A 20868-nucleotide genomic window follows, 5' to 3' on the forward strand; every position below is an offset into this window, starting at 1 on the left:
TCCAGACCAGATAGCAGTGAAGGTTCCCAGATAAAGCGGGAAATGTAGGATGAAAAAAGTTTTAAATAGTTGAAGAAAAGTTTCACAGTACTAACAGAATTCTTTCACCAGCATTAAATATTTTTGTATGTTTCCTGGCAGAAAGTGGTTTTTAAGCAACTTAATGGCCCTTGAGTTTCATGCTACTGATAGCAGCGATCAGATTAATGATTATTCTAAAATTTGTTGTTTTGTTTTATTGTGAGATGTGCTAATACTTGTGTTACTGCAGACACATCTGTCCAGGCAAAGGGTGACTGTTCAATCACACTCCTGACATGAGACCAGACTCCTGAGAGGTCAGGCAGTGAACCATTCATCAAGTGTCCAATCTCTTTGTTACTGTCATGGTGATCTAGCTGTTCTAGTTCAAATGTTGGTTAATGCTGTACCTAAGTTGTTATATGGGATGGGTGCGGGAGTAGTAATGGTGAGGGGAGATGGTGACATTCAAACAAAATGCTGGAAATAAATACTCAGTGAGCATGGAGACAGAGAAAGTCAGTCAACATTCAGGTTGATGCACATTTCATCTGAAGCAGGGGAAATTAGAAATGTAGTAATATTTAAGCAGGTAAATTGGGAAGAGTGGTGAATTTCTGGTATCATTGGGGGTCTTTGAAACTGCTGAAGACCAACTGGCTGTTGGTAAACTTTACCTGTATTGAACATTCTATCTTACTAACGGTGTACAGAACAAGGCTTTATGTAGAACGATCACTGAGCATCACTGGTGTGAATGGCAAAATTATGTACATCTGCTGTTTAAAATACATGGAGAAATGAGGTTGTAACATGCAAAGAATTCTCAGGCTCTTGTAGTTGCCACTTAAAAAGCTGTCCTAAGAATGCAGGTTTTTGTTATATAGATCATAGATGTTGGTTGAGATTAACGGATGAACTGATTTGTTTGCTTTTTCATGCCAGGATTCACAACATAATGTCCAATTATGATCTATATCAGTACAAAGGCTGTAACCTCATCTCCAATATCCACACTATAGAACATCTGGAAAAAGTGCATTCTTTTGAAATAAGGCACAGTGATGTGGTTGCAGTCACATATCCAAAATCTGGTAAGTAAAATATTGTTTTCCCTTGGTATTTCACAATATAGTGATTGTAATTTCACTTGTTTGCACATTCTCTTTCACCAGTGATCACTGCATGACTCACTAATCAAGAGAACTTGGCCTGATCTAATTTCTTTCCCCGGCTGTTCCAATAATTAATCTGAAACTGAGCTCCAAGCAAATAACTGAATATATGTCTAGAATTAAAATACTAATGGCAGGGTATATGAATCTTTGGACAGCAAGACTGCCTAAGTTGCCATACCAACAGTAGCTATGTGGTTGAGCTGGAGTGCATGACACACTCATTGACATAATGGGGGAGGAATTTTTCAATTTATTTCAGGTACAGACATATATCTGAGATAAACATTGGTGGGGACAGTGTGACGGGTGATAACGATGGAGCTCCTGCAAATCCTGCCCCATTGCATCAATAGCAACAATATACTTTCATCTTTACAGGTGGTAGACTGACTGGACAGCCGAAACGCTACCATGGAACAGAAAGCAGTCCTGGTGGTGGTTGAGAGAGAGGGCTATGTGGGTGAACAGCAGATCAGAAAAGTTGTTGTCATCACAGGGATTTGATAATAGCTTTACTGGCACGTAAGGCATGTGTAATTGGAGAGAAACTTGGGAAGGGGAGTGTGGTAGATGTAGTTGTTGTGATCTGTCAATACCAATGTCACAAGAAATTGGGAACTAGACCGAATTTTACAAATGGAAATTTCGAGATTCGAACCAAGGGATAGCAGATCAGGAATGTGAATGCATGGTTGAAAAACTAACTTGAGAAGGGTTACCATTCAGTGGGACATTGACTGCAGTACTAGGACAGGAGGTATAAATAGAAATTAAACTGGTGAATCTAAAGGACTGGATTTTACTGTCCCTCTAGGAATATAATCAGAGGCAGCAGATGAGCCATAATATGCCAAGGAGGGAGGTGGAATGGGGGGGGGGGGGGAGATGGCATAATGGGAAGATGGAGGATGGACTCCTGCACAGAGGCTAATTAGGACATCCTCACACCACTAACTACTTAACAGGTGAACCTAAAATGCAGCCAGCAATCCCTCAAACAGCTGAAGCAGAGTTGTCCATGGCTTTCAGGCACAATGTCAGTGCCCTGATAGTCCAACCAAAATATCTGAAGCTAGAAAGTGAGATGAGTAAGTTCAGACAAGGTTAAGGAACAGGAGTAATATACTGCGTTTTTGCAAGGAAATGATGACGCCAATTCAATGACATGCAGATTCCTCTGCCTAACAATGGTGTTACTGAGACTTCATTTCATTCCATATAATCAGAAATCACCAGGAATGTAACATTCATGTCAGTTGGTGATCTGATCTATCTTCATGGCCAATAAATGCTGGCCTAGCCAGTGTCGACCACATTCCATAAGAAGTTAATCATGCAGACCTGCCAATTTACCTCTGGCTGTTGCAACATTCACACGTTCATTGGTTTCAAACAAGTAAAGAAATCAGAATTCTACAAGGTCCCTTTTCTTCTGCACTAGCTCTGATCTGTACCATTTCCAATTATGGTTCTACCAGCCATAGCGAATATCCTCCAACTATTCCTGCCAATCCTTGCATAGGAACAGGAGTGGGTCAGATGGTCTGTCGCCTGCGCTATCATTCAGGATTAAATCATGACTGATCATTTACCTCAATGCCACTTTTTACTCTCTCTCTTTTATGTACCATCTCCATATCCTTTGATATCATTAAGCTAGGTGGCAATGTGTGCTATGAGGAGGATGCTAAGAGGCTGCAGAGTGATTTGAATGGGCTGGCTGAGTGGGCAAATGCAATATAATGTGGATAAATGTGAGGTCATCCACTTTGGTGGCAAAAGCAGGAAGATAATTATCTGACTGGTAGCAGTTTAGGAAAAGGGGAAGTGCAACATGACCTCGGTGTCATGGTGGAACAGTCACTAAAGGTTGGCATGCAGGTACAGCAGGCAGTGAGGAAAGTTAATTGCATGCTGGCTTTCATAGCAAGAGGATTTGAATATAGGAGTAAGGATGTCTTGCTGCAGTTATACAGGGCCTTGGTGAGGCCAAACCTTGAGTATTGTGTGCAGTTTTGGTCTCCTGGTTTGAGGAAGGACATTCTTGCTATTGAGGGAGTCCAGGGAAGGTTCACCAGACTGATTCCTGGAATAGCAGGACTGGCCTATAAAAAGAGACTGGGTTGACTGGGCTTGTATTCACTGGAATTTAGAAGAGAGGGGATCTCATAGAAACATAAAATCCTGATGGGACTGGACAGGATCGATGCGGGAAGAATGTTCCCAATGTTGGGGAAGTGCAGAACTACAGCTCACAGTCTAAGAATAAGGGGTAAGTTAAATATGACTGATGATGAACTTCTTCACTCAGAGTTGTGAACCTGTGGAATTCTCTACCACAGCGTTGTTGGGGCTAGTTGGTTAGAAATGTTCAAGAGAGAGTTGGCCATGGCCCTTGTGGCTAAAGGGATCAAGGGGTATGGGGTGGGATATTGAGTGCATGATCATATTGAATAGTGTTTCAGGCTCGAATGGCTACTGCTGCACCTATTTTCTATGTTTCTATTAAACTCAGAAATCTAATGATTCTTGAACATGCTCAATGAGCTTCTACAGTTCTCTGGCATGGAGAATTCAAAAGATTCACCTCCCATGAAGAAATTCCTCATCTTGATTCTAAACAGCCTACCCCTTATCCTGAGATTATGTACCCTTGTTTAGATTCACCATACAGGGCAAAAATCTTTTCTATATCCATCTGTCACGTCTTGTAAGAATTTTAAATGAGATCCTCTCCCTATTCTAGGGAATACACACCCAGTTGTCTCAATCTCTCCACATGTGACAGGGATTAATCTGGTTAACCTTTGTTGCACTCTCTCCATAACAAATATACTCTTCCTTCAATACAATGACCAAAGCTTTGCACAATCCATTTTTAAAAGTTTATTAGTGTCACAAGTAGGCTTACATTAACGCTGCAATGAAGCTACTGTGAAAATCCCCCAGTCACATCACTCTGCTACCTATTTGGGTACACTTGTGGAAAAATTTAGCATGGCCAATGCACCTAACCAGCACATCTTTCGGACTGTGGGAGGAAACCCTCGCAGACACGGAGAATGCAGACTTCACGCAGAGTGACCCAAGTCAGGAATCTAACCTGGGTCTGTGGCGCTGTGAGACAGTAGTGCTAACCATTGTGCCATCATGCTGCTCACCTCCAGGTAAGGTCTCACCAGGGTTTTGTATAATTGCAGTAAGTCTTCTTTACTCTTATACTCAAATCCCTTTGCAACGAAAGCCAAAATGCTATTTGTCTTCCTGATTGCTAGTTTTTAGTGACTCATGAACAAGGACACACAGAACCCTTTGGACACCTGCATTTTCCAACCTCTCACCATTTAAGAATTTTTCTGCCAAGTGAATAAATTAATACTCACTCATGTTGTTACATTTTAGCCCACACACTTAGGCTGTCCAAATCCTCTTTGAAGCCTCCCTACGTTCTCCTCAACCAGCATTCCTCATTGGTCCCCACCTCCCAATCAAGTGTGGACCTAGCAATGCCCCACTAATAACAACTTGCCATCCTGAGTGATCCATTTATTCCTACAGTGAGAATTGGTTAACAGACACAACATAACCAATACTGGGGTTCAATAGATTTTTTTTGGAAAGATAACCGCCAATGCATCCATTACCTGTCTAGCCACCTTCCTCAACACTTTGGGATGAAGCCTCATCCAGTCCAGAGGTTTATCAACATTCAGTCCAATTATCTTTCAAATACTACCTCTTTTACACAAACTGTTTCACATATCCCTTGTATTTCCAGGAATTGTTTTGTATTTTCCACGAAGCCAGACACAGTTTTTCCACTATTAAACTCTCCTGTCCATGCCTGCAGTGGGCCCACATTTTGTCCCAGCTAATCTCTTCCTTTTCAGATACCGAGAGAAGCTTTTACAGTCTGCCTTTCTGTCCATTGCTAGTTTGCATTCATATTCGTTTTTCCTTACTCGGTTCTTGATTCTCCTTTGCAGTGTTCTGAATTGCTTCAAATCCTTGGACTTGCCATTCCTTTTGATTTAATGCAACCTTTATAATTTATCTTGCTTTTCCTTTGGGTGTTTGTGCCTTGGAGAACTGTATATTTGTATTATTTCTTTAAATACCAACAATTGCCAGCCTACCATCAAATATTTTAGTGTAGTTTCCTAATCCACAACTTGTCCATCATACCTTCTTAATTTCCTTTCAGAATTAGGATTCTAATTTCAGAATGAACTATCATATTATGATCACTGTTTCCCAAAGGCTCCTTTTACAACAGGGTTATTAACTAGTCCTTCCTCGTTATATAAGGCTAAATCTAAAATGGCCCCATTCCTAGTTGCTGAGAGACGTTGCTCCAGAAAAACCATTTCGTACACAGTCCAGAAGTTCATTCTTCACTACATCGGTGCTGACTTGGTTAACCAAATCTATGTAAATTGAAGTCTCCCATTTTTTCAGATGATGTCAGTAAATTTTTTGAGGGTTGAAGTCAAATAATGGTTTGGCCATTTTGTTATATGTTGAAGATTGTAATTCTAAGATTTATTCTACAACAACTTCTTTACAATCCATTTCTATCTTGCGTTAGGAACGGTGTGGATGCAACACATTTTGAATTTAATTTATTCTGATGGTGACCCAGCTGCTATACAAAGCAAATCATCAATAGACCGTGTTCCTTGGATTGAGCTCCCATTCCTCAATTTTCTGTCAAACCCATCACCTCGTTTGTCTGTCACGCATTTGCCGTATCATTTAATTCCAGAGGGTTTGAAAAAGAAAAATGGCAAAGTGAGTACATCTCTTATTGCTTTATTTTTTAATCTATTCTCCTGTTTTTGTTTTAATTGCACGGTTTTCCCCTCTTAGCTCTGTTCTTCCACCACGTATATTCCTGTTTAAAAGAATTCTTTCATGGGATGTGGGTATCACTGGTGAGGCCAGCATTTGTTGCCCATCCCCAATTGCCCTTGAACTGAGTTGCTTGTGAGGGCAACTAAGCGTCAACCACATTACTGTGGGTCTGGAGTCACATATAGGTTAGACCAGGTAAAGATGGTAGATTGCCTTCCCTAAAGGACATCAGTGAACCAGGTGGGGTCTACAACAATGGATGATAGTTTCATAATTACTGAGATGAGCTTGTCTTCCAGATGTATGAATTGAATTTAAATTCCACCTTGGTGGGATTTGAACCCATGTTTCTTGAGCATTAGCCTGGGTTACTCACCCAGTGACATTACCAGTACACCACAAACAGTGAGTTGGGTGATTAGTAACACATTGGAGGTTAGAGATTGTCTCAGATGTATCCTAGGAGTCTTTGAAGATGGAAACTGTTCAGCCTTTTTGCCTGCCTAACATATGTTGCTCATGCCTCACTGCTTTGAAGGAGTCTACTGAGGATACTGACTGAGCAGATACATAGTTTGGTGTTCTCCAGCCAAGTTGTTGATGTTCCACACTCTACTTAGTGACATAACAGCTGCAACATTTGCAATGCTTGTTGATTTCAACATCAAATGACTGATTGGGGAGCCTAAGCTGTTATGTTGTCAATGCTTATGGCAATATTCAATGACATTTGTCATCTTGCTGCTGATGGTCAAAGCAAACTCTTTATTGGTATGCGAGTCTGTCTTTTTGCAACTGAATGTGTTCCTCAGTATGAAATATCAGTACAGCACCATCACCATACAGCCACTCTGTGCACCTTTGTCTTGGATCTTAGGAGGTCAAGGCCGAACATCTTTCTACTGTTCTGGTAATTAAGTTGTGCCCCCCCACTCAGTAAGTGACCTAAGAGCATATGACAGCAGCCAAATATGCTCAAGAGTCTTGGTGCCACAACACCCTGTTGATCCCTTTGTGGATTTCAAAGGATTTTGAAGTTACCCCATCATCCTGAATGAATAACAAAAAATCAAGGAATGATCTGTTACAGTCAGCACTGTGCTAGCTCTCTGGGTCGAGAGTCTTATCTGGTGATGATCAGATCCAGCTACTGCCAATGCCCTGATCTTGTACGTCTCCAGGACTCCTTATGGCATGGCTTATTTTAAATCTGCTTAGTTAAACAAAGCTAAAGTAGTTTATATCCCAGGCAAGAATGCAATACCTCATTGTCCACATCCTCTCTTGCACTAGAATCTCCTGAGTTGATGTTCTGATGTGGGAATTCTGCTGATATCAGTGTCCAGCTTCTCAGAGAACTGATCTTCCAATTGTGGAGCACAGTGTTGGAGTATAAATATTTAGGAGGTTAACTGGTCCTGTCTGAGTTGCAACAGATAGCAAGAACTCATTCGGAACCATTTTTAAAGGGGTTCTTTCCCTGATTGTAGCAAAACCTTAACTTTGTGAAAATGTTTCTTTTGAAATCTTCTGCTAGCTGAATGTTAATGTCTGCTTTCAATGATCTTCTCTGTGAGCATGGTCTCTTCACAGAACTGTTACGATGCAGAAGGAAGCCATTTGACATGTCTGCACCAGCTGGCTGACGGGAACAATTCACCTAGCACTCTTTGCAAAACCGTTTTCATTCTTGAATAACATTCTAAATCCATTTTGAATGCTTCAGTTGAACCAGTTTCCATCAAGTCATCAGTCAGTGTGTTACAGATCTTAACCACTTGCTGCATGCAAGTGTTTTCGTTGTGTTGTTGGAACTGATGAGGTCACCAGTGAGCTGCAGTCAACAGACGGGTGATAAGGGGCATGTGTTGTATCTCCTGTGCTTGCCACAGGAAAGATTGGGTGGGAAAATGTGGTATTGAGGGTGATGCTTTGAGAATATCCCTACATTTTATAGCACTTGTGGATAGTAGAAATGAGCCAGAAGTAAGAAGTTGACTGACAACCTGGGTGAAGACTTAGGTTTTGAGGATGCTTCTAAAAGTGGCAAGAAGTGCAAGTAAATTGAGAAGTTTGGAGACATTTGCAGATTATGGAGGTGGATGGCTGAAGGCCTTGCCAATAATAATGAAACAGCATGAAGCCACAGCTGTGGCGGGTATTTGCTGTAATCTTTCTAACCATGTATTCCTACAGTGCAATAGGACAAGACCTGAGAGATTTGAGGAGGATCATTATTTTGAAATTGGTGGACAGAAAGGTCACTGGGGCTAGTGAAGACAGAAAATTAAGGGAAAGGAGCTTTGCTTAAACTGCTACCAATAGACGGTCATGTCGGTGTTGACTCCATCAAGAAGACAGCAAACAATGGGGAGCAGCAAAAAATTAGTATAAATTTAATTTTGACCACTTTTGATATTTCATTTGTATGATTTCAAATGTCAAGTAATGAAATGTAGGTAGTTACATGTAATTAACTTCTAATCATAGAAAGCAAACGTACTTTTTTTACACTGCTTCATTTGACTGATCTGATATTTTACACTCCAGGTTATTTATGTTATTCGAAATCCAAAGGACATTGTTGTGTCTTTATATCACTTTCAAAATTACCTCACAATCTTAAATTCACCATCAACTTTTGAAGACTTTCTGAGGAAATTCTTGGAAGGAAAAGGTAAAAAAATTATCGTTCACCATTGCGATTTCTTTGTTTTTATCATGTTTCACCCATATTGGTCCTGTGACCAATTGTGGATTTGACTGATTCACATTTCAGGTGCCTCTCTCTTACTCCCTTGATGTGATGAGTGCTCCCATTGACTGACTGGCACAATTTGGAAGCAGCCCTCTAGCACTCATAGAGAAAGCCCCACACCCTCTTGGCTTTCAAGCCAGAACAATTCAATCATTTTCATCAGCTGAAGTTGACAGTATTTTATCTGTTATCCTTCAACTTTAGAGTACATGACCTTGTTTATGATGTCATGACCACGAGGAAGTGCTACATGCATGCAAAGATAGTCCAATCTACTCCATTCCTACCAGGCAGATATACAGACCCAGGGATTTCCAGCTGCTCTCTACATACAAATAATTCTGCACAGAAGACTTGTGTGAAATTATGTCTGGTTATTGCATTCTAAAATTCAGTTTGTTATCATGCACTTTTCTCCCCTAACAGTGATATTTAGCTCTTGGTTTGACCATATCCATGACTGGTACACCCACAAAGATGAATTCAACATCCTGTTTATAACCTATGAGGAAATGAAGCAGGTAACTACTTGATACTGAAACAAGAAGAGCTGAACCCCCTTATTTTCGGTGAAGCAGGAAGTATTGACGAGGTTTTATTAAGTTACAGTTGGTTTCGGAATTTTTTTCTGTTTTATCTTTTCCCGACATGCCTTCGCTAGATGACCTTCTTGCAGCTGCAGCATTCTAAACACCGAACTGTCCAATTCTGAAGGCAATGCTGGCCTAAGCATTGGGAAACGGACTGTTTGACCACTGCTATATTAACTGCAGATGCCAGAGCCTTCTGCTTAATATGCAGCTTATTTACTTCAGATGACTGGCAATTTCTCTTGAGTCACATTACACATGTCCATAGATACAGCTGTTTGGCAAGCTATGCCAAAAGTTTAACATTGGCAATGTCATCAACTTACTGTTCACTTTTTATTTAAATCACATATAGATCTGTCCCATAAATTCTGCAATTACAATGGGTGGGCAGCTTTTTCAAAGCAACAAATTCTTGAATGTTTCGTATACTCCTAGGTCTGAAATATTACCCTTCTCCTTCCCCCTACTGCCTGATTATCAGGAACATTGAGGATATCATTGGCAATGCAAATGCATCTCTGGCTGCTCCACATAGCTATGCATTCCCAGTCACCCAATGATAGTCAGCCTTCTAAAACATCAGTCCATGTGTACAAGCAGCCTTTTTTTATCAGCAAAATTAAACTCCATTCCTCTCATTTGTTTGGCTAGAGAATCCAATCATTGCCAGACTCTGTCTTTGGAGGGCCAGTGCAGCACATAGGAGTTCAAAGTACCGACTGAAAACTATTATTCCGGTTTGTTTAAATATATATATATATATATATACATCCATAAATGACCACAAAAAGGTGCTATTGCAACTTCCAATCAGCTTATCCACATTTAATTCATCTATGATATGTTTTGTTCCTAATTGGAACTAACAAAGTTCCTCCCTTTGTAGACATACACACAAACTGCATAAGGAAGTAGTTCTGCTCACATTAGGAATTCCATTCCTTTTCTCCATTTACTCCTTCTCTGAAAATGTCTTTGTAACATCTTGATGTGTCAGGAGAACTTGCTTCAGCATATAATAAGGGTCAAAGTGTTTTGAGATCACTTTTTTAAAAAAAACCTGGGACACAATATTTGGATCCCTGATCTATGGAGATAAATTCATCTTTGGATTGCTTGTTCCTCTTTGAGCAAGAGTTAACCTGGATAGAAAGAAAAGTACTGCAGATGCTGGAATCTAAAACCAAAAGAGAAAATGCTGGAAAATCTCAGCAGATCTGGCAGCATCTGTAAGGAGAGAAGAGTTGACGTTTCGAGTCTAGATTACCCTTTGTCAAAGCTGCCTGCTAGAATGAGGGTGGCTCTGCTATATTTGGAGCTTAAAGAAATACATCTTGTGATTAATGTACATTTGCACAAATTACACAAGTATATATTTACTAATGTCATGGGAACTGCTGTATTCTTTATCTTTGAATGGTAAAGGATTAGTAATTGACCACATTTGAATGCTACAGGATTTAAGAACATCAATACAAAAAATCTGCGACTTTCTTGGGAAAAAGTTGGATAATGAAAAACTTGACACTGTTGTGAAACATTGCACCTTCACAAATATGAAAATGAATCCAATGGCAAACTATGAGAATGTTGAAAACAAAAATGCAAGTGGGGCCTTTCTTAGAAAAGGTAAGAATTCTAAATATTGACAAATGGGTTAATTGATAATTTAGTTAGCACTCCTTGCAGGATCAGAGGGTTAAGCGCTTGAGCAGATAATTTAGACTGACTTTTATTTTTGCAATGCAGAGAGAGGCATTATCCTTTTAATTAAAAGTCCTGACAGTCAAATGTGAAGTTGTCAGAATTGGTATTTTGGAAGGATACGGTCAAATGGGCTGGAAGGTCTTTCTTTGATTCGATCCAATTAGTTTCTTCTTGTGTACCTTATTAAATGATCTGGAAACCTTCTTGAATGTTCTATTTGGATACTTATTCAATATACAGTGCTAAGAGCAAATGTAGTGACACAAGATGATTTCACTGGGGGACAGCAGAAGCATGTGGGAGGGAAGCTGTCTTTTTCATTTTTTTGAGGCAGTGCTATGTATGCACTGTCACCATTTTAAATAAAATGCTGAATATAACAACTCTTGTGATGTAACCCAGTCCATTCCGTGCTTTTGCTTTTGAAGTTTCCTAAAGACCCTTTTTGACCAGGTGGTTAATTTACCCAATGTTTTTATCTCTTTCAGTCATACTTTGTCCTTTATCATTAAGAATTCTCTGAAATCCCTCTTTGCATCTCAAATGGAGAGGCTGCCCCTACGGAGGTGGGAAATGTAGCAGCATTGCGGCAAGGAAGCTCCGATTGGGGGAAGAGAGCTTTAGAATAATTTCTGTGAAAGAACTTGGGCTGGTCTTAAGTTTCTTCTCCCAGCTAAGAGGCCACTTGTAGAGCCCCTCCCTGGCTCCCTCATCCACTGACCTAGGAAGCTTCCTAATAAGTCCAGGAACCAACTTTATTCTCAGTTCCCTTAGGTTGATGACTATGGGATCATCCAAAGGAGTATTCCTGTCCAGAGACTACAGGATAAATTGGTCAGGGACACACATGATGCCTGGTCACTGCTATTCTTGTTGGCCAACAGGGTCAGTTGGGGAAACTCCCTCGTTTCTTGATGTTATCTTGCCTAATTTGCGTAGGATAGGGAAATAAAGCACATCAATGCTAGATCTAGGAGCAAGTGAGAAATTAATTTGGCTGCATGATGAAGGAGATTTTACTCCATCGTGAGATATCTGTTCCCAGCAATATCATTAAATGAGACAACTGCAGTCCATGGTGATTCATCAGATACTTTTCGGAAGAATCTCTGAAGAGGAGGAAAGTGCAGTGTCAATGATTGCTCACCCAAGTGTGAAACATACAAATGGAAGAGTGGTTCATAATGATAAGCCAGAGCATCTGTTTGCTATTCACATCTGTCTCTGTCTCCTCTAGCTGTATGAAAAGTGTATCATGCAACTTGAGCACAGCAAAAGTGTGTATAAAAACTAAACAGGAGTAGCCCATCGGGCCCTTCAAGCCTGCTCCGCCATTCATTTTGATCATGGCTGATCATTGAATTCAAATATCCTGATCTCTTTCCCCTCTCCTTCTGAATCTACCCTGTTAGAATTTTATAAGTTTCTATGAGATGCTCTCTCACTATTCTAAACTCCAGTGAAACAGACTTAGTCTCTCCTCATATGACAGACCTGTCATCCCAGGAATCAGCCTGGTAAACCTTGGATAAAAGCAAATTACTGCAGATGCTGGAATCTGAAACCAAAAGAGAAAGCATTGGAAAATCTTAGCAGGTCTGGCAGCATCTATAAGGAGCATGATGAGGGAGATTTTACTCCATCATGAAATATATGTTCCCAGCATGATGCTGCCAGATCTGCTGAGATTTTCCAGCGTTTTCTCTTTTGGTTTCAGCCTGGTAAACCTTTTGTTGTACTCCCTCGATAGCAAGGACATCCTTCCTCAGATAAGGACACAAACTGCACACAATACTCCACATGTGGTCTCATCAACGCTCTATACAATTGTAGCAAAAGATCCCGATACTCAAATCCCCTCGCTATGAAGGCCAACATACCATTTGCCTTCTTTACTGCCTGCTGTACGTGTGCACTAAAGTGCCAGTGGACAACACTCCCAAAAGGCCAAGTTTCCAATTTGGGTCTGTCTGGAGTCCTACAGAATCTGCCTGTGTCTACACTAACACTTCTATAATCTGACTTTTTTGATATAGAATTGTACATTCTTCTTTTTATTCTGCTCTGGTTTCATTTAATAATTCCAAAAGTTAATCTTTTTGTTCCCTTTCAGGAATAATTGGAGACTGGAAAAATCATTTCACTGTGGCTCAATCAGAGATGTTTGATGGAATATTCCAAGAAAGAATGAAGGACATCCCTTTGAAATTCATCTGGGATAGTAAATAACTATCAACCAGTACATTAACATACATATATCTTTGAACTTTAACCGTAAATAATGATGCTTTGACATTTGATGAATCATGTTTATGCTTATTATTGATCTTGATTCTTTATATTCCAATTTTTCTTTCTGGCTCAGCTCATTTGCCCCTCTTTCTAAAACTGCCTTAATCTAATATATTGCTCTTCCTTTTTGTATCCTTGTGTTTAACTCATCTACCCCAACTAGGTGTACCACAATTTTCCCTTGATAGCATATAAACCTGTTTTCTTGAGGATGGGAGCATGCATTTCAGAAATCCGATTCCCATTTTTTCTATCTACTCCCTCATTCCCATACAAGAAGATTGCCTATCTTTCCCTCCTTACATGAAGAGCCAAAGGGAAAAAGTGGTGGAATGGGAATAATTGGATAACTTGAGGTATGATGGCCAGAATGATCTTCAGTCTATGATTCTATTGAGCCACATGTTTCCCTTTTTGAATTCAAGGGTCTGTCACTGAAGAAAGCCCTTGTCAATCCTTGATCTCTAACATCTATGTGCACATCTCTAGAATTTGTACTTGCTCACCAATATTACCACTTTACCCTTGTCACTCTGTGGATAAAGTTCTATAAATTGACATCCTATGAGACACTTCCCTACCCTGTGTTATATGCTGTTATCTTGTTCTCAGGTTAAAGATGTCCTTTCTGCCTGATATTTTTGGAACTTTTTAATTTTTTATTTCTACCTTGTACAGACTTCCTGTATCCTCAGCCTTCCTCATTTAAATGATTCTTGACTTCTCCAATTATCAGTTTTGCCAATTCATTAGCTTCCTTCCTGTTTGAATAAAGCCCATAATTTAAAATCTAAACTTGATGATGGACAGGAAAAGACTAAGGGCGCTATGTTACGACTCTGGGTGGGAGAGTTGCAGATACATTTTTTGGGCACATTTGCAGCCCTGCATCACCCCCCCCCCCCCCCCCCCCACACACACACACACACACACACACGCCCCTCCAATCCTCCAATGCACAGTCTGACTGCAAAATTTTGAGCGAGTCCATTGCTTGCTGCAGAAGCCTGTGAGGGACGTATTGCGCATGTGCAGACCTCTGATGCTGTTCATGCACATTAACAGTAGCAGGGCTCTGATAGACTTGCCTCAAGTACCTCCCCCCCCCCCCCCACAACCCAGACCAATCGCGGATCCCCTCCCTCCCCCACTGATCGCTGCAGAGTGGCAGCAAGCCCCCCTCCCCTCCATTAGCATCCCATCTAGAATCATAGAATCCTACAACGCAGAAGGAGGCTGTTCAGCCCATCAAGTCTGCATTGACCACAATCCCACCCAGGCTCTATCCACATAACCCCACGCCTTTACCCTAACTAGTCCTGCTGACACAAAAAGGGGTGATTTAGCATAGCCAATCCACCTGACCTGCACATCTTTGAACTGTGGAAGGAAACCCACATATGGGGAGAATGTGCAAACTCTACACAGCCAGTGACCCAAGCCGGGAATCGAACCTGGGTCCCTAGCGCTGTGAAGCAGCAGTGCCAGCCACTGTGCTGCTGGTGGGCATTGCATAGATGCCAGAGTGGCACTACCAGTCTAGCACTGCCCAAGGGGTACCCCCACCTTGCCCTTGGCCTCCCCAGGGGGGCCTTAATGGACACCGGTTCTACCGGCGAAGCCAACATGACCGTTCCCCGTTCATGGGGAGCAGGTGTTTTCCTCACCGGAGAGAATCTCTCCCGGCGAGGCCATAAAGGTAAGTGAGCCTGGACAAATGAGCACCAAAGAACAAAGAACAGTACAGCCCTCCAAGCCTGTGCCGCTCCTTGGTCCAACTAGACCAATCGTTTGTATTCCTCCATTCCCAGGCTGCTCATGTGACTATCCAGGTAAGTCTTAAACGATGTCAGCGTGCCTGCCTCCACCACCCTACTTGGCAGCGCATTCCAGGCCCCCACCACCCTCTGTGTAAAAAACGTCTCTCTGATGTCTGAGTTATACTTCGCCCCTCCAGACTCACTAATCACATTAAAATGAACATTTTAATAAATAAATTAACCAGCCTCTCACCCATTCCCAGCAAGAGGCTGACCGCACCAGAAAGCCTGAGGTCGTGAAAACGGCGCGAATCGCTTCATGCCCCACTTCACAACCGCGTTGCGCCTGAAAACAGGCGTGACGCGATCGTAAAATTCTGACCTAAATGTCCATCAAGCTGGTTTCATATTCCTGATAGCTGAGGCATCTGAAGTCTGGCAAAAGATAAGAAAAGAGCATAGAAAACATACTAGTCAAAGGCGGAGGAAGAAGGAAATGTACTCTGGAAAATTCCTCATTCACAGGTGCCCAAAAACATTGCACTGTCAGTGGTGATATGTTAAACCAAGGTTCATTCTTCCCTCCTCAGATGGATATAAATGATCCTATGGCACTATTCAAAGAGCAGGGTAATTCACCTTTAGCCCTCAGCCAACATCACTTGAACAGATTACCTGCATATTATCATGTTGTTGTTTATGGGACCTTGTCATACACAGTGATTACCAAGTTTCCTACACTGCAAATGACTATACTTTAAAACTACTTCATTGTTGTAAAGTGTTTGCAATGTGCTCTGAGCATGAAAGGCACTATAAGAATGCAAATACTTCTTTCATTAAAGATCAGGAGGGTTGGTAAATGAATATTTGCATGAAAATTCATCCAGCTCTATATTTAACGCATTCAACTAAAAACTGCAAACATAGCTGGCATGCAATATAGATGACATGTCAACAAATATTTGAAGCTGTAACTGTTGTTATATAAAATAGACTTGCATTGCTTATAATCAGCAATATTGGTTGGATATATCAGTATTTTTTTTCTGAACAAATAGGTATCGTGATTTATATTAGGTCATGAGACTTAATGTTTCAATTTTGTTCTATTTCGTGGAATCAAAGCAATTCAATGTAGGTTTCAGGCCGGGCGTTATAATAACATAAACTGTGATTAGGCACATCTGCTATCTTGTTGTCATTACCATGTACTTCATAAATAAATGCAAAGATTTATCTTTCTACAACTACAATATGGTCTCTCAACATGCTGCAATGATTCACAATCTTCCACTTGTTCAAATTACATGAAGATTCTTTGGTCTCCATGAATAGAGGGCCCTGAAGGACAAAGCTGCTAGACTGAGACTGCAGCAGGGGGTGAGGGAACCAACAAGAAGTAAAAACATACTTGATGTCATCCTCACCAACCTTCCTGCCATAGATGTATCTGTCCATTACAGTATCAGTAGGAGTGACCACCACACAGTCCTTGTGGAGACGATGTCTCATCCTCACATCCTCCATCATGTTGTGTGGCACTACCACCGTGCTAAATGGGATAGACTTCGAACAGATCGAGCAACTCAAGACTGGGCATCCCTGAGGGGCTGTGGGGCATCAGCAGAATTGTACTCAACCACAACCTCACATCATAGCCCAGCATATCCCCCACTCTACATTGCCACTGAGCCAAGGAATGAACAGTGGTTCAATGACACCACTGAGCCAGTTCGGTTCCGGCCTTGGTTGACTCTGTGTGGAGTTTGCACATTCTCCCCATGTCTGCGTGGGTTTCCTCCAGGCTCTGGTTTCCTCCCACAGTCCAAGGATATGCAGGTTAGATGGATTGGCCATGCTAAGTTGCCCCCTAATGTCCAAAGATATGTAGATTAGCAGGATTAGTGGTGTAAATATTTGGGTTACAGGTATAGGTCCTGCGTGGGATGTTATGTCAGAGTTGGTGAGACGCAATGGATCGAATTACCTTCTTCTGCATTGTAAGGATTCTATGATTCTATGAACTCACTCAAGGAAAAGGCTCCACAAATGTTCCCATCCTCAATGATGGAGGAGCCCAACGCATCAGTACCCAAACACAAGGCTGAAGTATTAGCCACCCCGAAGGGCCGAGTGGATGATCCCTTTCAGTTTCCTCCAGAGGTCCACAGCATCAAATTCAGCCTTCAGCCAAATTGGTTCACTCCTTGTGATATCAAGAAATGGCTGAAGGCACTGGACTCTGCAAAGGCTTTGGACCCTGACAATATTACAACAATAGTCCTGAAGACCAGCGCTCCAGAACTTGCTGTGCCCCTAGCTAAGCTGTTCCAATACAGCTACAACTCTGGCATTTACCCAGCAACGTGGAAAATTACCCAGGCATGTCCTGTGCACAAGTAATAGGACAAATCCAACCCAATTATTGCCCCATCAATCTACTCTCAATTGTCAGCAGTGATGGGTGTTTAAAGTTTATTAAAGTTTTAACGTTTATTTATTAGTCACATGTAGGCTTACTTTCATTCTGTAATGAAGTTATTGTGAAAATCCCCTAGTCGCCACACTCTGGCGCCTGTTCGGGTCAATGTACCTAACCAGCACGTCTTTCAGTCTGTGGGAGGAAACCGGAGCATCCGGAGGAAATCGGGGCGGCGCGGTGGTTAGCACTGCTGCCTCACAGCGCCAGGGACCTGGGTTCGATTCCCAGCTTGGGTCTCTGTCTGTGTAGAGTTTGCACATTCTCCCCATGTCTGCCTGGGTTTCCTCCGGGTGCTCTGGTTTCCTCCTACATTCTGAAAGATGTGCTGATTTGGTGCATTGACCCGAACAGGCGCTGGACTGTGGCGACTCGGGAACTTCACAGTAACTTCATTGCAGTGTTAATGTAAACCTTACTTGTGACTAATAAATAAACTTTAACTTTAAAACCCACGCAGAAATAGGGAGAATGTGCAAACTCCACACAGACAATGACCAAAGCCGGGAATCGAACCTGGGTCCCTGGCACTGGGAGGCAGCAGTGCTGACCACTGTGCCATCCTTAATGCTATCAAGCAGCATTTACTCAGTAATAAGCTGCTCACTGATGCTAAATTTGGGTTCTGCCATTACTCATTACTTAGTTCAAACATGGACAAGAGCTGAATGCCAGAGTTGAGGTGAGAGTGACTGTCCTTGGCATCAAGGCAACATTTGACTGAGTATGGCATCAAGGAGCCTGAGTAAAACTGAAGTCAATGGGGATCAGGGGAAACCCTCTACTGGTTGGAGTCATACCTAGCACAAAGGAAGATGTTTGTGGTTGTTGGAGGTCAATCATCTAGCTTCAGGATATCACTGCAGGAGTTATTAGGCCCAACTATCTTCAGCTGCTTCATCAATGAACTTCTTCCATCATGAGGTCAGTAGTGGGGATGTTCGAAGATAACTACACAATGTTCAGCACTATTCACGACTCCTCAGGTACTGAAGTAGTTCATGCCCAAGTGCAGAAAGGCCTGGATAATATCAGCTTGAGCTGACAAGTGGCAAGTTACATTAATGCCACACAAGTATCAGGTAATGACCATCTCCAGCGAGACATGATCTTACCTTATCTTGACATTCAAAAGCATTGAAGTTAAAGTTTATTTATTAGTGTCACAAGTAGGCTTGCATTAACACTATAATGAAGTCACTGAAAATCCCCTAGTTGCCACATTCTGGCACCTGTTCAGGTACACTGAAGGAGAATTCAGCATGGCAAATGCACCTAACTAGCACATCTTTCACACTGTGGGATCAGACCAGAGCACCTAGAGGAAACCCACACAAACACGTGCAGATTCCACACAGACAGTGACCCAAGCCGGGAATTGACCCTGGCGTTGTGAGGCAGCACTGCTAACCACTGTGCTGCCCCTCTTACCATTGCTGAATCCCCCACTATTAACATCTTGGTAGTCACCTGAAAGAATCAGTAAAAAGGGAGAGGGAAAAGTAGTGACAAGGATAAGTGGCAGCATGTTGCCTTTCATGCCGAGAGGTTTTTGAGCCTGTGCTCTCTGCCTGCAGGAATGGAGGTGCATGCTTAAAATCCGGAGAGCGCGGCTTGCACCAGTGAGCTCCGGTTTCCTCTGAAAGATGTGCTGGCTGGATGCATTGGCCATGCAAAATTCTCCCTCAGTGTACCTGAACAGGCGCCGGAGTGTGGCAACTGGGGGATTTTCACAGTAACTTCATTGCAGTTTTAATGTTTGAAGTTTTTTTTTGTTTTTATTTATTGGTGTTACAAGTAGTTTTACATAATGTAAGCTTACTTGTGACACTAATAAATAAACTTAAAAAAACAACTTAAAGGAAAAAGTAAGAAATTTTTCTGTTTTGATTATATTACAATTTCTGCTAAGAGGTTCAATGGTACACAAAAGCTTCATTGGACCCCACAAATTTGAAGTGTTACTCCCCTGTGTGGATTGTGCTTTTATTGTTCTTATAAATTCCATTTTACGTTTCTGAATGAACTGGATTTATTTTTCTGCGATATTATATTAGCTTTCCTTTTTCATCAGTAACTGGGAGCCAGGTTAATTATCACTAGCGGCTGGTCTGTGAGTGCATCAAACAGTGAAAACTTGACAAAGTACAACGTGTTTGCTTTGGAATTTAACCTCATTAGTAGAATATTTACATTGCTAAAAATCCCAAGGATATGTCACTATCATTCCTGTCTCAACCCATCTAGTTTTATTTGAAATACAATGACATTTTCAAGATCATACAATCATAGAATGCCTACAGTTCAGAATTAGGCCATTCGGCCCATCGAGACTGGACCGACTTTCTGACAGAGCACCTGATCGAGACCCACCTCCTGCCCTATCCCTGTAACCCTACACATTTACCCTGCTAATCCCTCTAACCTACGCATCTTGGAACACTAAGGGGCAATTTAGCATGGCCAATCCACCGAACCTGCACAGCTTTGAACTGTGGGGGGAAACTGGAGCACCCGAAGGAAACCCACGCAGATACAGGGAGAATGTGCAAACTTCACACAGTCAGTCACCCAAGGCTGAAATAGTACCTGGGTTTCTGGTACTGTGAGACAGCAGCGCTAAGCACTTCTGGAAACAATTCCTAGTTAGTCGATGCATATATTTATATTCTGCAACCTTCCATTTTGTGCTTTTGTCTGCTTTGTTCTTCTTAGCTTTATATTCCAATCCACTAAGCTGAGAGAGGAATAAAATGTGAATGATATGCTTTTGAGAGCTCAGTCTCCATAACGGGTACAACTTCAAGATCTTATCTCAAACGTTTGGATGGCCAAGGCAAGGCAGTATAGCTTCAGGAAGTAAATTGCCTTTAATCAGGAATGGCTTCCAATCTGTAAGGAAAATGGCAGGGAAATAACATAGGGCAACATTTAAAATGCCCCTACTGGGTGTGGTTCTGACAGGGGCAGCATGTAAAAAAGGGCAGGTGCCCATCCCACCACCTTCTCAACCAACCCCGAGCTCACCGCCATGACAAGGGGAATGGGCAGTATCTGAAATCAGCAGCCCACCCACCATTTTAAATAAATAATTAATACTCAATCAGATTGCTACCAAGCTGATTGACCCTGAGAATATGCCAACCATTACATAAAAAGTTTGACATGGGCAATCAGGCGGGAGTGGCGAACTTTAAAAATAAAAATTTCATAGGCTGGGAAG

General features: G+C 41.7%; 1 protein-coding gene across 1 annotated transcript in view; it reads left to right on the top strand.

Annotated features, from left to right (window-relative positions):
* Positions 1–362: 362 nt before the first annotated feature.
* LOC144493921 (uncharacterized) overlaps positions 363–20868 on the top strand; it is a 50517-nt gene continuing 30011 nt past the window's right edge. The window contains exons 1-8 of the mRNA XM_078213502.1: positions 363–414; positions 967–1115; positions 5788–5990; positions 8604–8730; positions 9238–9332; positions 10862–11033; positions 13225–13335; positions 14082–14088. Coding sequence (XP_078069628.1) covers positions 413–414; positions 967–1115; positions 5788–5990; positions 8604–8730; positions 9238–9332; positions 10862–11033; positions 13225–13335; positions 14082–14088 — 866 coding nt within the window. The 5' untranslated portion in view covers positions 363–412. The remainder of the gene's footprint in view (positions 415–966; positions 1116–5787; positions 5991–8603; positions 8731–9237; positions 9333–10861; positions 11034–13224; positions 13336–14081; positions 14089–20868) is intronic.

Source organism: Mustelus asterias, chromosome 5 (assembly GCF_964213995.1).
Source record: "Mustelus asterias chromosome 5, sMusAst1.hap1.1, whole genome shotgun sequence".
Taxonomy (NCBI): domain Eukaryota; kingdom Metazoa; phylum Chordata; class Chondrichthyes; order Carcharhiniformes; family Triakidae; genus Mustelus; species Mustelus asterias.